Consider the following 23,383-nt stretch of genomic DNA (forward strand, 5'->3'; position numbering starts at 1 on the left):
GACTTACAGAGTAAAACTGGCACTGAGGGAAATTAAACAAGGTAATTTAGATTAAATCCTACTAGATTTAGAGTACAATCAGGCTCATACTTCCTGTCACAGAGGTTTTGTGAAATATACTTTGTTAGTCCTGAAATGCAAAGTGTTTAAAGGTTTTGGCCCCTTGAATGATTAAGTTTCATTGCTTTTAAAGCATTGTCTAAACTGTAAAGATTCTTTTTGTACTTTAAATTGAATACGTTGACAAACATACAAAATGCCAATGTGTAGTTAAATGTATAAAAGCATCTTAAAAGTCTGTTTGCATATTTACCCAAATTAAAATGAAAACTGGAGAAGTTCACACTTACAGGTTAGTGTTTGCTGTGAGGAAACTGTTCTCAAGGAAGAGCAATTATGTTTCAGGGGTAAATGTTTTAACAGTGTGCATGTGTAATCGTGCACACATGCTGCAGTGATTCTAGTGAGGATACATTGCATCAATAAAAAGTTTCCCACAGACCTTTTGAAGGTTATAGGGGTTATATTTTATTTGTCACATTATATTAAAGCAATAGTTGGTCCTGCCGTACATTATCTCTTCACTGGCGCTGAGTATCTTTATTTTAATAACAAAACAAACGCTGTCATAAAAATATTTTTGAAAAGAGTCACGACTTCAATGCTCCACATGATGACGCCAAACATAAATTCATATCTAGCAGCGACTCCTAAAATGGTGGGACATTCAAATGCCCATGAACATTTATAAATGATGTAGTGTGGATTGGATTTCTTGCAATATATCTATGATCGCACAATCACAGTATCATGATATTATAAGATCGTGATTCCCAGCCCGACTTTTGCCACATGACATGGTTAAAGAAAATATGCTCATGGCCACAAAGTACTAATTTGTGGTATAAAAAGCCATTACATCGTAGGCACATAAGTCATGTAACCAAAAATAATTGCCTTTACTGAGTAAAGAATCGAGCGTGAAGAACACAAAAAGATCTTTAAAATAACTATGTTACAATGCTGGATGCAGGGATCAAGTCACTGGTAGAGTCATAATCTAAATGTATTGGAAAAGACTCTAGAGACGACTCCATCACACTGCTGGTCATTCATCACACACATGACATTTAGCCCAGCATGTGAGATCAAAACCACCGCTCAGAGAATCTTTAGAAAGAGTTGTCATTTCAAGTTTCCGGGGCGACACAGCGTCACGTAAGCCCACTAAAGCAACAGAGCCAATTCTGTCCTGGCCTCCCGGCCCCGGTGTCCTCACCCACATAATCCCCCGCCGCGGCCTCTTCTTGATTGCTGCTGGCACTCGCAGCGGTGGGTTTGTTTTCATCAGCTAATACCGGGGTGCCAAGATTAATGACTACCCCGACATAATTGGCAGTAATTAAAACCCAAGGAGCCTTCAGTCCTCCCTCACTCCGGGAGGGGAAGAGGGGCAGCAGTGCCCCCACGTTAGCTGCAGGAGTGTGAAGCTGCAGGGCAGCAGGTGGAAGCTAGTGTGAGGGGGGGTCGGGGGTCTGGCTGTAGATTGGAGACTGTTTTTTGGCCGAAGGCCTTTCAATCGTCGCCGGACTGCTTTGGTTGTGGTCCATTGCTAGTCGCACCCATATGGTGCTTACTCGCTCAATCACAGCGCACAGCGTGGACCATTCAGTCCCCAGACGGACGTACCTGTGATCGTCTCTCGGACCACCTGGGGTCTTACTGAGCCAGAAATATGTTCACGGTCCTTTTACTGTCTTGTTTCAACTTACTGTGGTAGAATCGAGTGTCCAGTTCTGAACACAGCTGAAGCCTGGTACATTGATTCACTATGTTTTGATACTGTAGTAACAAGGATATATTTGTAGTATTATCGAGGACTTGATTCTGGTGTTGCAGAATTTACAGACCACATGACTCTTGATCACGTTGTAACTGCTTTCATTTGTTTTGAAACCTAAATATGTCCAAACATCAGCTTTAAAAGCTGCTGGAGTCGACTGTATCCTCTCGTCCTCAGTCATCGCCAGGATCTCGCGGGATTTCATTGTTACTCTAGCAGAGGATGTCATTACTGCCAATTACTGCGGTTAGAGGTATAATTGCAACACAAAATTGCATTTCATATTTCTATAACAACAATAACAATAATAACAAAGCGTCATGTGTGTACCCTGGATACTGCTCAGCGACCAACACCTTCAGTAGGACTAGCTTGAGACCAACCACACACACACAGACATATGCTCGGCTCACACACACTGGCTGGCGTCGAACCATCACTCCTGCTCCATGAGTCTACGTCAGGTTTCATGGAGCAGCGGTGGTCAGATGTTGCCGCCCCACGGATGGCGAGTCACAGTGTGTGTTTGCTGTCGCCGCCAGTCTCTGTCGCCTCGGTCAAGACCGGCAGCTGCTCTGTGCTCTGTGCCGGCTCTCAGTCGGACCTTCAATCACTGCTCTGGAAAAAGTCCTCATGAATATTTGGCTGAACCAGCTGCAGATACATGCCAGTAGAAATATATCTCAAGTTATAGTATTGTCAGAGGTCAAACTGTCATGATTGATGTACATGTTTTATTTTAGCTCTGCAGGTAAATGTAGTAAATTCATACCTAATAAAATCCAGAGCATTTACAAAAATAAACTTATTATTATAATTGTTAAAATAATTTTTAGATCGAATCTATTTCACAATTTTAATAACTGACAATAATGCAAACGATTGACAAAGCACGACCGCTTGAGACGATACCACCAATATGAAGGAGAACATTTTAAAGAAAAGAAAACAGAAAACACAAAGTGTTTGTATACATAGACATGAAGCATGATGAACCTTTTTTACAAGGTGTATTTGAACGCAGCACTCTACTGTTTCTATAAATAAATATACTGACATATTGAGATGATTTTAATTTAGTGTACATTTTAATGCATATAATAATAATGTCAGACTTCAGTTTCACTTACATAAAAACAAAAATCATTCATTTATAAATAGGACAATACATTAAAAACAGCCCAATAATAAAACAACACAAAAAATATCAAGAACATTTATTTAAGTAAACTGTTAAATCAAAACTACATGATTAAAATAAATTTGACATAAAAAAAACGTTGATGAATTCAGTTGAGAAGTAGAAGGCGACTTTACATGAAAGCCACTCTGGAAAAGTATGTTTTTAAAAAGGAGGCACATTAAAGTTTTAGCAGATCTTTATCAGATTCTTATTCTTAGTTACTAGTTTTAAACAGTACTGCTTACTGCTTTTATAGCGTCTCGATGCTTCCTTATAAAGTTTAATTAAATCTGTTCAAACTACTGTAATGTTGATGATTATTTAGCGTCGATTGTAAAGTAAAAATCCGAAATAGTTTATTCACGTTTGTCATCTGTTGATATAATTTACTAAACATCATGATTCCAACAAGGCTTGTGGTGCTCATGTGTGACAGTTCGCTACTGCCACCTGCTGGTCACAGCGAGACGTAACTGCCTGCAATGTGTTGCAACTTCACCAACTTCAGCTTTTTACTTAATTTGTTTTTCTTTTCACCTCAACCTGTCATTGAGTGTATCACTCCTCTCACATGTCCAGGTGTCGTAACTGATGGTGAAGCTGGTCCGCGTGATGCCTCCTCTGGTGCTCAGCGGGGCCCTCCTATAGCCACGTTGCTGAGGTGAAACTAACCCGGTTGTTTTGTTTGCAGAAGGAGAAGGACCCACTGTACGCCAAGATCAACAAAGGGAAGAAATAGAGATCCGACCAGCACTGAGAGACCCGGAGGAGAACCCCTGACCCCCCTGACCCCCCTGACCCTCTCCACCTGTGTGTGTCTGTATGTGCCCAACCCTCCTGAGAGGATCTCTTCGGTCAGGATCCAACCCCCCATCGTCCTCTCTTCCAGCCTTATAGAGCTGCTTCTCCACCTCCTCCCGTCTCCCACTACCTCCCTCCTTCTCTCTGCTTCTCTGCCTGGTGAGTCCGGCCAAAGACTGTGCTGCCGAGCAGGGACTGAATCAAGCAGTGCCTCCTCCTCTCTGACACACACTCCCTCATCCACGCCGGGATCCAAACACCTGGAGCCAGACTTGTATCAGGCTCTGCTGGAATCTCTTGATCTGTTCATGCTCGTGAGTGTCTGCTGGATTACTATGCAGAATCAGACTCTGTTGGAGCTACTCACACACACACACACACATCCTTACAACACACACACACACACACACAGTGAGTTGCCAAAAGTCTCTCCCTGAAGACAGACTTATGAGGACCGGACAAAACCGAAGACCCTGAGCAGGATTCAGCGATTGAACTCTTCATTCTCAGCTTTTGTACAATACTGATTTCGACAAGAACAAATTAAGAGAGAGAGAAAAAAAAAACTTTTAAAAAAAGAAAAAAAAAAAACAATGTAATTTTTATTTTCTAACTCAATCAAGCTCTCTGGAGTCGTCCAGCCGTCGATGGCATCTGGTCGATGGTTTGCCAATCATTTTGTAAATAAAGATAACTACTAGTTTGTCCACTGGACCTCTGTGCCATGAAATAGGAACTTTGCTTCAGTTATGCAAACTCTCCACACGAACCCAAGCAATAGCCACATCTGCGTCTCCTCCTGCGTTCTCTTCTGTTCCTCCTCGTGCATGAATGTTTGTCGTCTGCTGTCCTCGTTTCTAATCCCACAGTCAAGGACGCTTCTGTTTACAACAGAACCCGTTTGTCTGAGGGTCACCTTCATGAATCTATTGACCTCTAGGTGTCTCTTGTGGTGGTATCTTGTTCTCAAGTGAGGGGAGGTTGAGGGGAGGTCTAAGGGGAAAACAGTTCTGAGTGGAAATGTAAAAGTTGGCTCTGAAAACCCACCAAGTCTGGTCAAGTTTGTTCATTCAGAAGGGCCTCGGAGTCAAATCACTGCTCCTTCACATCAAGAGACGTCTTTGTGAGGGGTAACTGGGGAGAGGTCCCGGGACAGACCCATGACATGTAGAAGAGATTATGTCACACAGATGATCTGGGAATGCCTTGGTATTCCTCCAGTTTCATGTTTAGACATCCTTGACTTCATTTTACTCCACAGCACCACCCATCAAAATATTCAGTTATAGTGAAAAGTTCGGCACCTAAAATAATTTAATTTACTGAAAAATGGATCTGGTGCTAATTATGTGTTCATTCTATTTACTGAACTAGAACCTTTTTTATGTGATACACGTACTCCGTGAGGCTAGGTGATATTACTCCGTGAGGTACATGGTATTACATTTAAAAACCTAATTTTCTAAGTCATATCAATCAGGATTCATGTTTCCGTGAGGAGCTGAAACTCCATCTGATTATAAAAACTATCCGAGTGTGACGGTCAACATTCTCCGTTTGTTTATTAGTCTTTCCGCTCGTGAGAAGAATAACCTTGTTCAAATGTGCCGCATTCTTTGATGCTGGTTTGAAAACCAAATGGTTGTGAATTAAAATCGCCCTAAAATTACTCTCCATGGCTAAGTGGTATTATTCCAGGAGGCTACGTGGTATTACTCCGTGAGGCCACGTGGTATTACGCAGTGAGGCTATGTGGTATTACTCCGTGAGGCCACGTGGTATTACTCCCTGAGGCTACGTGGTATTACTCTGTGAGGCTACATTGTATTACTCTGTGAGGCTATATAGTATTACTCCGTGAGGCTTAATGGTATTACTCCGCGAGGCTACGTGGTATTACTCCGCGAGGCTACGTGGTATTACTCCGCGAGGCTACGTGGTATTACTCCGCGAGGCTATGTGGTATTACTCCGCGAGGCTACGTGGTATTACTCCGCGAGGCTACGTGGTATTACTCCGCGAGGCTATGTGGTATTACTCTGCGAGGCTACATGGTTTTACTCCACGAGGCTAAGTGGTATTACTCCGCAAGTCTATGTGGTATTACTCCACAATGCTTTGTAGTATACCCCGGTATTACTTCACGATGATTCGTGATATTAGTCTGCGATGCTTCATGGTATTACTCTGCGAGGCTCCGTAGACAGTGGCTTTGCAGAGTAATGCCTCAAAGCCATATCACGCTAATTTCTCCTTATAGTCTGAAAAATACTAGACTAGCAGTTTTTATTTGTTCTTTTGGTCGAGAATTCAACCGTCATTTCACCACAAAAACAAAGGCAGTTCAGCTGATTCCTGCCAAACTGCTGAACTGGAGAAGCACTCAGAGAGTGCAGACCCCCACCAAGCAGCTCATTCACGGTGACGAGCTTAACTGGACTACACGCTCACTAAAGAATGGTGGAGCTTACGCTGCTGCTGTCTCCACAGAGAGTGATAAATACTACACGTTATTCTTTGGATCCAGATGGTCAGGCGTCCTCTTTATGTGGAGAAGCAGTGACCTCTCATGACCTTTAAACCCAAGTCCAGGACCCTCTTATTGCTGGTTGAATGAGTGGATATGGTCACATTTTATGTCCTCCAGAACCTTGTTGTCGTTACATACATTAAAAAACCTAATTTTCTACGTCAAATCAAGCAGGATTCATGTTTCCACGACGAGCTGAAACATTCCATCTGATTATTAAAACTATCCGAGTGTGACGGTCAACATTCTGCGGTTGTTTATTAATCTTTCCGCTCGCGAGAAGAAAAACCTTGTTCAAATGTGCCGCATTCTTTGATGCTGGTTTGAAAACCAAATGGTTGTGAATCAATAAACGACATGTCGACCTTCAGATTCCCTTTGTGTGTCATGGAAAACTGCTGAAACATGTCAGAGTTCAACTGCATCAGCAGATCTCGTCAGCCATCAATCAACCTTCATCAACCGTGACCCCAGTGAATCCCTATTTTATGGCCAGAGTCCCTGAACTCACCGTGTAGGATGAACATTAACCGTGAGACGAGACACTTAGAGGAAGTTTTATTATTTTTTTTTTTTTTTTTATCAAGGGAAACTCTTAAAACATTTCTATTTTAACTTTACCTCAGCTAAGACGTTTCTTAATGTAAGATTGACACCTTATTTTTATCTTCCAAATCTACAGTGAGTTTTTAGAGCGTTTCTTTTCTTCTGTCGATTCCACCATGTATTACTGTTACAAATAAACACATCCCAAATGACTAATATGTCGGCGTCTGTGTGTGTTTATGCGTCGGGAGCGTAATGGTGTGTGCCGGGCGGAGGTGACCCCCGGTCGTGTCTGGAGTTAATGGGTACCAGAGAGTGCCACGGCGTTGTGTTGTAATTTAACACACTTTTAATGGCCTGTCAAATTGCGCTGCACTGGCAGACTCTAATTTGAGCTGTCATGAGCTTTATTAGCGACTACAAAACCAACACCCCTTCTCTCCATTTGTTCCCGTCTCATCAGCGCCCGCAACGGGACGCTTCGGAAACACTGTACTTTACTAACCCGTCAAACTTAATGGCTCCTGTTCCTGAACGCAGCTATTGGGATCTTGAAAAGGGGGGACGCCACATTCTGTTTGTGTGTGGGCGCATGATCTTAATGTTTTATAGACTCTATTACTATTAAACTAAATTTTTGAGAGTGATCTTGTAAACTACTGATCTCTTAGTGGAGGTTTTAGGGAGAGGCAACTGAAACTGAAGTCAAAGAGGGCAAAAACATCTTAATCATATTTAAAACGTACTGTAACATAACATTAGAAATATTTCCAGTCACAGCAGTCCGAGGGAAAGTCTAACAGTCTTGAATCACAATCGGATAAATAAATCCAAAACATGTTGAGTATTACATCTTAAGCGTATCCAGTATTGAATCCAAAACATGATGAGTATTACATCTTAAGCGTACCCAGTATTGAATCCAAATCAAATCCAATATGTAAATACAAAACATATCCAGCATTGAATCCAAAACATAACTAGTATTAAATCCAAAAAGTATTGAGTAAGTAAATCCAAAACGTATCCAGTATTAAATCCAAAACTAATCCAGTAAGTAAATACAAAACATATCCAGTATTGAATCCAACATACCCAGTATTGAATCCAACACACCCAGTATTGAATCCAACATACCCAGTATTGAATCCAACATACCCAGTATTGAATCCAACATACCCAGTATTGAATCCAACATACCCAGTATTGAATCCAAAACCTATCCAGTAAATTAATCCAAAAAATAATCAGAACAGGCAAGAATAAAAAGTACTCACACAGGAGGCAGGGGCACAACTGGAGAACATGGGAAAGAACGAGTTGAAGCCAAACCTTGATACAAAACTCTGGCTGATGTCAAGGGATTAACGCAACAGAAAAACGGAAACGTAAAAACAAAATAAAACAATAACATGGGAAACATAGGAAGATGCCCGCTAAAAATTGTAATAAATCCAGCTCGTTTTTGGTCACTAATATCACACAGTAAAACATGTTTACTTATTTCTACATTTTCTCTTTAACTCAACTTGCTCTGATTCATTTTGTGTAAACTTTTTTGTTAGCTTAAATGTATTAATTGTTGTGAATTATTGAAAACTGCTTCACAATTACCTTACTTGCTTCATCAAATTATCAATTGAATTAAAAGAAAAAATTAGGGAATCAAGCTCTGACAGCTCCATCAAAACAATACCTTCCCCTTCACCTCTGATTTAAACTTTTAGTTTAACACATAGTTTGATTCCACAAAATACTTGAATTACTTAATAAAGCCTCTTGGAGAAGTGTTTATAAACAAGGATAATTTCAGGTCACTGTTACTGGGAGGGATGGCAACTCTCATGCAACTTTTCTTGGAGTTTGTGGTGTTGAAATATCATAGCCAATTACATATTTTTATTATTTTGTGTTCAAACTATTCTGTGAAGCATTTGCGATACATTCATTTAAGTGAGGTATAAGTACAAAGTAATAGCAAAAATGAAATGGTGCAAAAAATCTGCATGAAAAGTTATCTTGATTTAAATTTTTGGCCAATATTTTCCATTTGAATAGCTCTGACTATATAGTTAAGGCGAAACAAACAAAAAAAAGCCAATTTAAGGGAGATTCCACAAAACAGCAAAATATAAATCAAATTTGGATGAAAGATGTGCAGAATAAATAAATAATGATAATAATATCTTTATTTTATTTCTATTTTTAATTTTAATCATTTTCTATATTCTCTGTAAATATAATACACATTTCATAAGGAATCACTACAGTCAGAGAAAACTTCTGTGTATATTGACAATAGATACTTGTCGAATAAATCTGTTTCTGAGTCTAATTCAATACCTTTTCATGGCATTTGAAATGTCGTTTATGGCAGTGAATCAGCAGGTGGCAGTAACGCTCTAGTAAGTAAAAAACGGCCCTTGTGCTCTAGATCCTTCACTATAGTGACAAAACTTCAAGAGATTTATGGATCTAGATGGTTTAAAAAACACCAACACAATTATTTTTACAAATCCTGAAAATGTCCTTGAAATCAGTTCTTGCGTTTTTTAGGTTTCTTGCCAACAGACACACATTTGATACATTTAATTGAGTTTCTGGAAGTGTTTCTGTGCATAATGGGGCAGGAGAACGATGGTAACTTGAATAAACAAGATTGACTTTGAGTCATATGTGACTTGTATGTGTTTCATAGTTTGAATGTTTCTTAAGATGCTTTGTATTCTTCGTAATAACCCTGGAATGTAAACTGACTTCTTATGGTTTCCTCACAGATAAATCAATAATCTGTTCCACACACACCCTAATCTGATACCGTTGCTGATCAATGGCACTTCCTGTTTGTGTGAACCAATTGTAAAGATGCATTTTTATATAATAATGTCAACAGACAGAGAAGAACTCCACGCAGTGGCCAGGTTTCGTGACTGTGACTCAGTTTAACGCAGCTCCAGACAAACGGCATTCCTACTCTATCAAAAAAATGCATGTGTGTGTTTGTGTGTGTATGTGTGTGGGTCAGACTCGTTTGACAAGACTGAGTGTCACTGTCGAGTCTCATTCCTCCACTGAAACCTCCACCGAGACACATGGAGAACTCGCTGGATGACAAGATTTTGATTTGATTTATTATTTTGGATTTCGTTGCCCGTGTGCTTGATCACACACACCATGAGAGGCTGAAGAACACACACACACACTTGGGATATATTAGATCAGTTTTTTCTGCTCTCTGTCGGTAGACTTAACAACAACATGGACCAGGTATGTAACATTTTCTCTGACTCCAGGTGTGTTTTCTTGTCTTGGTTCGGACGCCTTAGATTTAATCAGTGAACCACTTGTCTTGGAATTCTGTTTTTGAGATGCTCAGAACTACTTAACACTTATTTTAATTACATTTCCATCCTGACTTTATGCAATCTCTTACTTGAAATGACTTTATAGGCTCAAAGATTTGCTTACTTTCTATCTATTAATCGTATTTACGTTTAAAAAAGTTCAAATTTTATACGATTTTAATCTTTAAATGTCATTGAAATGTTCAGTCTGAAACACAGATTTGGTTTCTTGCAACAGGAGGACACCATGGACTTTGGAGCCCTACGGGCCATGTTCCAGGATGAGGAACTCCTTCGAAAGCAACCCAAGATGAAACCTGCTCTCCCAGAGAGACCCAAAGCAGCCCCCCCTCCCACAAGCCCCACAAGCCCCACAAGCCCCACACACCACCTCCCTGCAGGGGCAAGACCCTCCCTTCTTACCTCTATCAGCCAGACCCTAGAAGGGAACAGCACCTACGGCCCACGAGTGATCTTCAAAGACAAGAAGGAAACCAAGAAGCCTCTCTTCAACACCAGCTCCAAGAGTAAAGAGAAGAGTGAGGGGAAGCAGAAGAGCAGCAAAGAGCGGAAGCTCTTGACTCTCGGCTCTTCAAAGGAACCTTCTGGAGAGTTGGTGGCCGCAACGCCTCCTCCCAAGGTACAATCTCAGAAGAAGAAAGTCTTTATGAGTTTTGGCAAGTCTTTAAAAAAGAATCCGTCAGTAAATGTTATATCCAATCCAATCCTGGACACACCCAGCGCCGAGATGGAAGGAGTAATTCCACTTATTCCCGTTCCCTCAGACTTTGGTGACTCAGAGCCAGAGCTCTCACCAAACAGTCCCACCTCACCCTATTCTGATGCTGCCATCGACACATCACCACACTTCGACATCCCCGCTCGTCCGGACTTCCTGCCTCCGCCTGCCTTCATTCCAGATATTCCAACTCCCAGAATCCAGACCCTAGAAAGGGGAAGCCCCCCTCCGGTCATGCCAGTTTACAGACAGGATGAAGGCATCCCCGCTGTCACCCCACCTTCAACTTTGACTGACACTGCTGCTTTGGTTGCGGAGTTGAAACCTCCTTCCCTCACAGACCCTTTATCGGTGCCATCATCGCCCAATCCTGAAAGACCAATCTCAGCACTCTCCGCCTTGGAGAGGGCAGAGGACATGACCCCGGTGAAGAAGGTTTCTCCTGCGGACCAGAGGATCCTCAACGCCTTGGAGAAGGCTCGCAAGAAGATCAACAACAGGTGAGCTTTTGGAGAATCAAACACCGCTTTGATTTGAGTTCACTGATAAATCTGCTTCACTGATAGCGCCCGGACAACCCCCACCAGCTCCAGCACCGTCACACCACTTCCTGAAGAGATCTCTTCGGATCCAGCGAGTCCCACGGATGCCGCCCTATCACTTCCACCCATCGACTACGAGGACCGCTTCGGCCTTTCACCGAAACCAGGACAGGTTAACGGCCTGGACCACCGTAAGTTTATGAGCTCTCTCCGTGCTTGAATCTTAATGTCGCAGCTATGAGGACATTTTGGAACGGGCTGCGCAGTGAAATCCGGGTGTGTTGGGCGCAGTGAGCCTCGGGTGGAGGTTCCTGCCAGAAACAACCGATGAGAGCACAGCTACAGGAATGTGAGCAATGATAAGCTGTTGGACACTTTTATGATCCTATTTGCTTATTCTGCTTACAATCACAGTATACATCACGCTTTGACAATCGCTGAGGGCAAAATGTTGAGGAATCAATTCAGTTACTAAACGTATCCAAATAAAAACAACCAGCCCCACAGAATAGGCAGTTAGAAATATCCAAATGTGGATCTTTTCAAATACGTGAGCAAGTTTACTCCACAAAATTGTTGACACAACAGCAAACTTTCCTGTTGTCTGTTTCTTATCTGAAAGTAAAAAATACTTTCCCTTAGGTTCACCAGAGGCGAGGTGAAACTGCCGCCCAGGTTGGGGAGGGGTCTTAGTGACACTTTGTCCCTTTATCACTTTGAAGGCCACACCCAGCGTGGGTGAATTGGGACACTCCTATGACATTTGTTCTAGAATATTAATTAGGTGTTAAGATATAGAATATCAGTAAATGTTTGGTTCTAATTTAGTCAAATTAGGAGACTTCTTGGTACATCTCTTTTAAGAACTTGGTTAAATATATAGGAAAATTCAGAGGGGAATGTCTCCTACAATCTGTAGAGTCTTACTCATTCTATATATCTTACAGTTTATAGTCGACGTCATCTATATATCAGGAATGTTTAACACGGAAGTCACTACCTTGGTCGTGTATCTTGTGATTGCAGTTGCTATCTTGCGCTGTAATTTACATTCTTGTTTCCTGTCCTTGAACGTCAAAATTGCTCCGCAGATCTGAACAGAATGTCAACTTTCACTGTCTGCCGGGCTTGTTTTGCTGTCTTTTAAGTGTTGACTGAAAACGTTGCTCCAGATATGACCGGTTGCTGAAGTGATCTTAAATGTGTCTCCAGTGTCAGGAGGCGTCTATGACAAGGGGTCTGGAATTCCGCCCATGCCGCTTGAGGTTCCACCATCTCCACCACCGAAGGTTCTTTCAGCTGAGGAGTCTCTGGGTCCAGTTGGTGAAAAGCCCATGAGGCCACCTTCATCTGGCCTGTTCAACTTTGCCTCTCCTCTGTTGAACAGCGGTGCGTCCACCACATCATGCCCAGTTGAGTACAAGCAGCTTTTTAACGTTCATGTTGCTCTACAGATAAAGGGGTCCATGTTCCTGGAGAGCTCTCCGGCACCACAGACATCCCAGAGTTTGACCGCGTAGCCTCCGGCGCTCATTCTCCAGAGCTTCTGGAGTCGGATTGGGATCGTAGGAGATCCACTGGACCAGTAGACGGTCAGAATGGCGCGGACTATTACACCAATGGAGTCGCTGACTATGCTGCTGGTGTGGAGGATGGTTACCAAGATACCACCCAAATAAACCTCCCAGGGATCTTATCAGAGTCGCCAGACCATAATGCAGTCGCAGAGTAAGAACCCCAAATATGCTTCAATCATCCATATTGCTAGGTTCATGAATGTTTTTCTCCATACAGGCTTCAAACCGACAACGGAATCTACAATGCTACAGATAATGCATATGAAGACGTCAACACAATGTCCAATAAAAAGAAAGGGAAGGCGGATGCTGGAAAGAAGCGTAAAGGACCGCCCAAGAGTAAGAAATATAAAGAAAGATATTATCATTTTGTTTTTCTTACAGAGGGGTTTCATCTGTTCAAGGGTCATTTGAGGCCCCTGGACAAATGTTTCATATCCAAGATATATCAACTTGTCTTAAGATCGTTGGTGTTTTCTTCCTAGCAGATAGTTTCGTCTTTTCCACCCCCGGAAAAAAGACATTAATTGGAGCACTATGATTACAATTTACATCAAACATTTTACGTTTTAATATCATAAAACTTATGACTGACACTAGCACTAGCAGTTATCAACTATCTTAGCTTACTTAATTATTTAGTTTGTTTGGTTGTTTTTTCACTTTAAATTTCAGTAGCGAATGTAGCAAATCTGAGCAAAACTGCACCATGGGCATGAATGATGATTTGAACATAAGAAATGATACTTACATTTTACAAGAAATGCATCAACGACAAGATCTAAATGATATATCAATCAAAATGAATTTATAATAACAAATAAATGCAAGGCCCAGGAGAAGAACGGTTCAAAGTAGATGTCTCTTTTTTGTGACCTACAAAGGTGCCAGTTCAAATATATGGGACAAGATAATTAATTTTGAAAGAAAGAAATTTGGAGATCATACTTCCTGTTAGAGTTAATTAAATATACATATTACTGGCCCCACAAACTGTCCTTTTAAACGTTTTTTGGCCCCATGTTTATTTGAGATTTACACCCCTGATCAGAAAAATAAAACTCAGTTCAAGAAATAAAAAAGTGCTTGAAATTGTCAGATTTTATTATCTAATAATAATGAGAAACATTTTCCTTTTTTTTTAAACACAAATATCCAAAAAATGTTTGCTGTCAGGGATCATCAAAATATGTTTATAAGGATATACTTATGTTATATGTCTACCTTATTATCGCAGTAAGCTAAAGTTGTTTTGTGGTGTTTGTGCAGATCCGTATGGAGAGGCCCAGGAAGCGGTGAGTTCAACATATACTTTTATTCTTCACCCAATTTTAAGGCACATTAATGGAGCTTATCTGTGCGTCTTTGTTTATAGAATGAAGAGAAAAGCAAGTCCGGCAGGTTTGGCAAGTAAGTAAATCTGCTCTCATCCTCGCTGTTTCCTTAACTTGCGAGTTCTGCTATAAAACCATGCTGCGAGGGGGAAGTGTAGAACACAACATCACTCTTGTCTCACCAGAAACGACAAGAAAGCGGCGGCCGAGGGGCCCGACGAGAAAGAGCTGAAGAAGAAAGAGAAACAGCGTCTGGAAAAAGAGAAGAAGGAGCAGAAGGAACGACAAGAGCGGGAGAAGAAGGAGCAGAAGGAGAGGGAGAAGAGGGAGAATGAGATGAAGAAGAAGTTCAATGTAAGTGATTGTTCTGATCGATACAAGGGAGGGAGCGCAGGTGAGGCGGGGGAGGGCGGGGTCTGCATCCTGGCATACAAACCAGTCCGGATTCATTCCTCCCACGAGCGAGTGGCGTGTGCAGGAATCTGTGTAAACATGTCTTCTTTGTTGCTGATATTTCTGACGGATGATCTGGGCACTCTTGTTTCTTCGCAGGATATTTGATCTATCGTTGTGAAATCTTCTTTAACACGGGCATAAGCTAACGTTATCGACTAGCTAATATCAGCTAGTATGCTTTAGCCTTCAATGTTTGATTTTCTTATGTTATCAGATGAAAAAGTATATTTTTCACGATAAATTGAGCCCAAACTTTATGACCATCTGCCTCATTACTTGCTGCTCATTACTTCTACTACTTCAAAAAAGAAAAACATAATAAAATTAGAATTCTGGTTTTGAAAATGGGTATCTTGAATGACACAGTGGGTTATTGTTGAGAAAGGTTGGTTTCCTTAAAGACCCAGAATTATCTATATAATGGGAGATAAATTCTGTACCTTCTTAACAGAATATAATACAAGTGAATGGTGCAATCAACAGAATACAATAGAAGCTAATGTTAGCATTAACTGACTACAGTAGAAGCTAATGTTAGCATTAACAAAATACAATTCAAACTAATGTTAGAACAACAATACAATTCAAGCTAATATTAGCATGAACAGAATACAATACAAGCTAAAGTTAGCACAAACAATACAATACAATCTTATGTTAGCAAGAACAGAAAACAATACAAGCAAATGTTAGCATGAGGAGAATACAATACAAGCAAATGTAAGCATGAACAGGATACAATTCAAGCTTATGTTAGCATTAACATTATACAATCCAAGCCTATATTTGCAAGAACAGAATACAATCAAGCTCATGTTAGCATAAACAGAATACAATACAAGCAAATGTTAGCATGAACAGAATACAATACAAGCTTATGTTAGCATGAACAGAATACAATACAAGTAAATGTTAGCGTCAACCGAATACAGTACAAGCTAATGTTAGCATGAAGAGAATACAATACAAGCAAATGTTCGCATCAACAGAATACAATGCAAACAAATGTTAGCATGAACCAAATATAATAAAGGCTAACATTAGCATTAACTGAATACAGTAGTGGCTAACGAACAGACGAGAAAGTAGGCTATAATTTCTTTTGTAATCACATATAAACACGATAGATCTCATTTAATGAAATCCAATCTTAATTCTATCACTGAAATTTTGAATAACTAAAGATCTGTTTGGTAGAAAACTGGTCCATGTTCAAGAGCAGGAGTGAATATGTGTGTTTTTCTTCAGATCACTGGACAAGAGGATGCGATCTACAAGGCTACCGTAACCGTGACAACGAAAGGCCGAAAGACGGACCTGCCCGTCAACAACGGCGATGTTGTTAGCATCATCCGAACAACCAATTGTCCCAAAGGGAAGTGGCTGGCCAGAGACGAGAGCAACAACTGTGAGTGAGAGAAGCTGACGATGGCAGGTAGACCTGGAGCTCATGTGACTGTGGCGTCCTCCAGATGGATACATCGCCGTGGACCATGTGGAGCTGGACATCAAGGAGATGCTGGAGTTTGGCAAGAAAGCTGCCGGTCGGAAGATCAGCAGCAACAACATTGTTGACGGAGAGACGGCCAGTGTGGGAAGCAGGTACAAGAGAGCACACACGTGTACACACACATACATGTACACTAACTAACTAACACCTAATCCCTTACATACACACACCACAAACAAAACAATTTAATAACACAAAAACAAACCAACACACAAGAAAAAACTAACTTACTCACTTTCACACCAAAAATACACACAAAAATACCAACAAACACACACACACGTACACTAACTAACTAACTTACACAAACAAACTAACACTCACTCCCTCACATACAAACACCACAACCAAAACAATTTAATAACACAAAAACAAACCAACACACAAGAAAAAACTAACTTACTCACTTTCACACCAAAAATACACACAAAAATACCAACTAACACACACACATGTACACACACCAAACACACACAGACAAACTTACTAACTACTGCACGCATGCACACACACAAAACAGAAACAAAAACACAAACTTAAACACAGATATAAACTAGAAAATATACACACACAAACACGCACACATAATAGCACACAAAAAAAATGAACACACATGTACACACCACAAACAAAGAAACACAAAAAAAACCTAACAAACATACACCACAAACACACAAACAAAGTACACGCACACAGACAAACAAATCAATTAAAAACACTCGCGCATTACATGTAAACACAAACAAACAGCACCAATAATACACGTGCAGACAAAAACGAACAAAACCACACTTATAAGCGAACACACGTAAATAAACAAGCACACACACAGGTGTCAACACAGATTCTAACTGCTTGTCTCCTCCTCAGGGATTCGAACCACTACCCTCTGTCCACAGAGAGCTGTGAGTATGAAGAGGTCGCGGGGGTCTGGACTGTAGTGTGACTGTTGCATGTGTTAGTCTCTGACGACAGTGAGGAGTGGGCCTGCGACGACGATGAACCTGCTTCTCCTGCTGCTGAGCCTGAAGACCCTCTGAGTCTCGCGTGAGTTTCTCACTTCCTCTCTCCTCATGTCAGTCAAGCGTCAGTCACTGGTCCAAGAACTCAAATCACTCTCGCTTGTATTTAAATCCAATGGATTTGCATTTTACACTGCATTTACTTTAAATTAAACTGTCATTATTCAATCACTTTAATGTTTCACTTTAGTTTCTGGGACCATGACATGATTATATTTTTTTTCATAATTTATTTTGTATATATATTTATTTTTTAATTACAATGACATTTATTTAACAATTTTATGATTTAATTATGTAATTTAGTATTTTTAGTTTGTCCCTCCCTTTCCACCACCATATTGTATAAGAGAAGATAAAAACGGGTCAGAGCGGATCAAGTTGACATTAATTCATCTAAAATTATAGTAAAAACCATTGTGGAGAATTAATATTCATAAACATTAGGCTTCGTACAAATCAGAACAAGAAGAACCAGTCGTTGATCTTATTCGTTACATTTTACTTTCAAAGTTGCCAATAAAGTTTTGAATTGAGGAAGAAAGTTTACAGTACTGCAAGTGTACCAGCTAGTTAATACATTTATTTTAAATTAGTAAATAGCTGTAATTATTTAATTTTCAGATCCAAAAACAAGTAATTCTTCCAACAGTTTTTGTGGTTTATTTAGCTTTAAAAGAAAGCAACAGTAAATTCAACTATGAATGGTCTCTTTAGTAATGTTGACATGTAGCAAGATTAAAAGCAAGCTAGCCATTAGCCAAAGATAGCATTTAGCCAAAGCTAACTACATTAGCCGAAGCTAACTGTTTAGTCAAAATAAATAAGTAAAAATATTACAGGTTTATTTTAAATAATAATTTTAATCTTCTTTATAAAGTCATTTGGGTGTGAAAATAAAACTAAATTATACTTTTATGAAGCGGATATGAAATGTCTTGGATTTAAAGAAGAGGATTTGTGTCAACAGCTGAAGTTCTTGAGTAGAAAGATGTGTTTGTTTTGAGTTCCTGCTCAACATAGCAAACGTGAGCGACGACATCAGCGCTGTGTGAAAAAAAGTATAAACCTCTGACTGTCTTGTCGTCTCCTGCAGGGGTCACACGAGGACTCTCTCCATGCCAGACATGGGTAAGAAACTGTTGTTGTAAGATAAAGATGTCGACTGATGATCACGATTAGGATCCTCAAAACACTCAACACACAGATGGATCTGGACCATATCGACACAATTACACACACATATTTGCACACACATGAACACAAAAGACATAAACATTGTCACAAATAAACACACACACACAGTCCAATGCACAGACACTTTTGAACACACATGTGCAAACATAAACACACACAATGACACACAATGAACACACAAGCGCAATTCTACACACACAAACACACAAAGAACACACAAGCACACATGCTCACACAAACATGTCCACACATGTACACCCACACAGTCACATATTCACACAATGAAGACAGACACAAACACACACACACATGTGTAGACACATGCCCACACAAACATACACAGGCAAGAACAGACACTCACACGAACACACAAACAGTAATAGGAATAAAATATTAAACATAAATACAGTAGCATTTACAATCAGATTACACACACACAAACAAAAATACACACAATAACACACACACATAGATTTGAGCTCATGCTTGTAACCTTGAACATCTACACATGAAACACTTTAACCCCCAAATTCTTCAAATCTTCACAAACCTGGAGATTCTTCTCAAAACACTTCCTGGACTCACTTTCTTTGACTGCATTTCAATCATGTGACTCACCTGTGACGGCTGTGTAAACAGGACGTTGAAGCGACAACAGGTCAATTGTGCATTAATAGAGCAGTAATACACGTTAATATTCTTCTTTTATTTACTGCTCATTAATGTGTTCACAGGCAACAAAGAGCTGAGCGTGATCCACCAGCACAGTCAGAGTGACATCAGTGCAGACGGATCACTCGTCAAGTGAGTAGTTCTGCTGCGTCACACACACCAGGCCCATCATAACCATCAGCTTTCTGTTTAAAAACCTACACAACTCACACCACACACACACACAGACTTACTTACACACAAACTAACGAACAAACATACGAACTAGCATGGACACATACACAAACTAACTAACTTACACACTAACCAAAGAACAAACACACTAACTAGCTAGGACACATGCGTAACTAACTAACTAGCTTACACACACATACACAAACTAACTGACTTACACACTAACTAACGAACAAACACACTGACTAGCTTGGACACATACACAAACTAACTAACTAGCTTACACACACACAAACGCAAACTAACTAACTAGCTTACACACACACATACACAAACTAACTAACTAGCTTACACACACACATACGCAAACTAACTCACACACTAACTAACGAACAAACACAGAAACTAGCTTGGACACATTTGCAAACTAACTAACTAGCTAACACACACATACACACACTAACTAACTTACAAACAAACAAACAAACTAGCTTACACACACACAAAGTAACAAACTTACACAAACACAAACTAACTAGCTAACACACACACCTACAAACTAATTAACTAACACACAAAAAGACAAACAATATCTAACAGGCACTAACTAATGAACTAACTACCACTCTGACACACACACAAACTGACTAATATACACAGTCACACCAACGTATTCGCATACACACACACAATAAAACGCACATACTTACACAAACACACACAAACCAACCAATTTACAAACACACATATACACACAAAACACACAGGAAAAACAATCAACACACACATACAAGCAGATTTACCAACACACACAAACCCACACATATTCACAAACAAATAAACAAACACACACCTGTGAACACACAAACACACACATGAACACACCCAAACAAAGCAGATCCTAGATTCTAACTGCGATGGATGTATTCCCAGAGCTCGACATGAGGCTCTGCAGAAGTTGGCCACGTTCTTCCACGCACCCAAACCTGCGTCCACCACTGTCAGGTACAAGCTTCAGCTTCAGATCACCTGAGAAACCCTTGAATTCACACGTATCCTCTCTGTCTGCTCCACAGTCCGGCTGAAGGGATGAGAGGTGAGTGAGTGGGAGGGTCTGGTGTGTGTTTCCAAACAAACCATCATGTTGTTTACTCTCCTCAGGTGCTGCACTGGTGACGGAAGCAGCTGCTCCGGCGTAAGTGGAACACACTCGCACAACTATGACAAACATGCCGTCCAACCTGTAGACAAACACGTCCTCGCGTCAGCGCTCCAACCAGAGGAATGAAACGATCTCGCTCATGTCAGAGGAAGTGAACACATTTCATAATTTCTCTCAGTTGTCTGCGTGAGGTCACGGCAGGAGACGAGTCCAGGCTCGTAGAGGAGTTTCAGGGTGGAGAGGAGCGGCACTTCACAGATTCTTATTCTGATGAATTGTTGTTTAGAGGGAATATTTACTGTTCGAGGGTAGAACCTCTCTTTTACTAGTGATGTGTTGATGAGGCTTCATGAAACAGTTGATGAGGTATCATGATACAGTGTCTTCATTTTAAAAGACCACTAGATGTCACTCTCTGTTTGAAAATGATGCCATTGAAAAAGTAGATCAAAGATTACGAATCCGAGTGGATCTCATCTCCAACCTTATTCTGATGGAGAACCATGGACTCGGATTCAGAGGTGCTGATTCTCGTCCCTGCAGCCTCACACAGCCCGCAAACTTTACCAACGATAGCTGATGGTCTTAGTATGATGAGGCCAACAAGACCAAGTCAGGGAATCTGATACCCAATACACCCTGACCCCTGAAAATACCTTGCTAGGGAGGCTGAGGAGTGTGACCCCCCTATAGTTGGAACACATCCCCCTTCTTAAAAAGGGGAATCATCACCCCAGTTCGCCAATCCAAAGGTACTGCCCCCGATGTTGCAGAGGCGTTCCAGCCACGACAGCCCTGCAACATCTAAGCCCTTGAGAAGCTCTGGGCGGATCTCATCCACCCCTGGGGCCTTGTCACCGCGGCAACCTTAGGCCCAGAGATAGAGGAGCCCACCTCACAGTCCTCCGACCCTGCGTCCTCCTCAAAAGGCTCATAGGTGGAATCAGGGAGGTCTCCCAACATTTTCAGGGCGAGGTCATCAGCCCAGTGGTCCAGAAATTCAAAGTTGTATGGAAGCCTATTTCTTACATAGCAGTCCATGAATACGATCATCGACTCCTCGGCTACATTAGCGGTGACACTCCTAAACCCACGTTTATCTCCACAGGCCTGCCGTGAGCTCCTCACAGGACGTGGACATGGAGAACCTGCTGATCTTACCGCCTCCTGACCTCTACGCAGACTTTCCCGCCCAGTGATCCCAGCCCGGTGTAGAAGCCTCCAGACTTTTTTTTGAGGGGCTTCCAGGCGAACGTTCCACTGCCGGGATGTTCTCCCCGAAATACTGTGACAACTTTGTCTTCACTGTGACTTTTCATCACCTTCTGTGCGGAGCGAGGAAATATTTGCACCTGAAGAAAGAGACGTTTGGACTGACGGACGGCGGGACTCGATCATGGACTTTCAGTACTTCTGGGTTATTGAGCAAACGTCTAGAACCGTGGTTATGTTCCTCAAAGACTTCTTTGAAGTAGTTTGTAAGTCAATAGAGATCACCAAAACAGATTCCACCAAGACTAATGTTGATTCAAAGATGAAGACATTTTTATTTTTAATTAAATTTTTATATTTTCGATTAAAACCTGCTGCTACAACAACAACCTGCTACTAACTAGCTGCCGTGGAAGCCTCTTTCCTGGCTTCTTAGGGGTTCATGAAGGCATCACGAGCAGATAGATGTCTTGTTCTACTGAACAACATGGATCCTAAAATATATATTTTGCTGAAATCAAACTGATTTTTTTTCATTTTAAGAAGCTCAACATAAACGGCTCCAATCGATCGGCAGTTGTATGGAGGTAGATTTGTTTCTTAATTTTTATCGAAGTAAAAAAAAGTTTTAATTGAATACTAAAGACATCAATAATCAAAAAAGGACTTCATTTTGTTGAAAACAATTTCTGACTTAGCAACTTTTTTGGATTTATTCAATTATTGATAATATGGTCCAAATCCCAGAAGGTTTACTTCAAAGAAAATATGTGGAAAATATTAATTTTGATTGAAGCACCTTTTTTATTGAGCATTTTTATTTTATTTTAACTAGTTATTTTTATTGAAACAAATGTATTTCCATACGGTTATATCTTCAGAAACTTCCCAAGTATGACTCTCTAGCTCCCCCTAACGTACGGCTTGTAAATGTAACCTTTTTGTTTGTTCATTTTATAATGAAACTCCATCTAATGTAAACGAAATGAGTGAAATGTTTGAGAATTCTAAATGAGAATGCTGATGTAAACGCTACAGGAGTTCAGATGATAGGAGTGGTACGGGGTAGTTAATGCATCTTTTATTTTATTTGATGAAAAGTACTTTCACACGATTCTTGGCATCAGTGCAGCATTAAATTGTGTTTTAAAGTATTTTAATCTCACTGCAAATGTTTTTGTTTTTTTACTGTACTATGACAAATGGTCTGGAGAGTTCTGTTTACTTCCTAAGAGACATTAACCGGTAATTAACCATTCAAAATCTGATTTATAAAACGGTGAAATAAGGTTGAAGCAGGGGTGTCGGACCTCCTGAGATCATGACATGGAATTCCATGGAAAAGGAAAAACACACAAAAAAAAAACTCGAGAGACGGGTGTGTATTTATGACTCAGACCCTTTGTGTATATTCCACATTTGTTTATTGTTTTTCAATAAATATTCATCAAAGTGCAAATAAAAACATGCAGCAATCCAGACCTTGGTGTCACACACACACACTCAGTGTTTTAAGGTAACAACGAAGGCAACAACAGC

At 40.6% G+C, this 23,383-nt stretch overlaps 2 protein-coding genes across 7 annotated transcripts in view; both read left to right on the top strand.

The window, feature by feature from the left end:
- Window positions 1-4,528, top strand: part of dab1a (DAB adaptor protein 1a) — a 93,194-nt gene extending 88,666 nt beyond the window's left edge. For all 6 annotated transcript variants that reach the window (XM_087785187.1, XM_087785185.1, XM_087785188.1 and 3 more), the window contains one exon: window positions 3,718-4,528. Coding sequence is in view for 1 of the 6 variants with exons in the window: in XM_087785186.1 (XP_087641312.1) it covers window positions 3,718-3,765 (48 nt within the window). In the remaining 5 variants the exon portion in view is untranslated. The remainder of the gene's footprint in view (window positions 1-3,717) is intronic.
- Window positions 4,529-9,982: 5,454 nt separating this feature from the next.
- LOC148086997 (uncharacterized) lies at window positions 9,983-23,323 on the top strand. The gene is made up of 19 exons (XM_087785191.1): window positions 9,983-10,170; window positions 10,486-11,486; window positions 11,553-11,719; window positions 12,741-12,917; window positions 12,983-13,256; window positions 13,323-13,444; window positions 14,375-14,400; window positions 14,481-14,515; window positions 14,625-14,793; window positions 16,144-16,303; window positions 16,368-16,497; window positions 17,276-17,310; window positions 17,368-17,452; window positions 18,524-18,558; window positions 19,359-19,428; window positions 20,404-20,475; window positions 20,547-20,566; window positions 20,632-20,665; window positions 21,741-23,323. The coding sequence occupies exons 1-19, from the start codon at window positions 10,162-10,164 to the stop codon at window positions 21,829-21,831; spliced, it is 2,712 nt and encodes a 903-aa protein (XP_087641317.1). The 5' UTR covers window positions 9,983-10,161; the 3' UTR covers window positions 21,832-23,323.
- Window positions 23,324-23,383: the final 60 nt, after the last annotated feature.

Source organism: Callionymus lyra, chromosome 2, assembly GCF_982586985.1.
Source record: "Callionymus lyra chromosome 2, fCalLyr1.hap1.1, whole genome shotgun sequence".
Taxonomy (NCBI): Eukaryota; Metazoa; Chordata; class Actinopteri; order Syngnathiformes; family Callionymidae; genus Callionymus; species Callionymus lyra.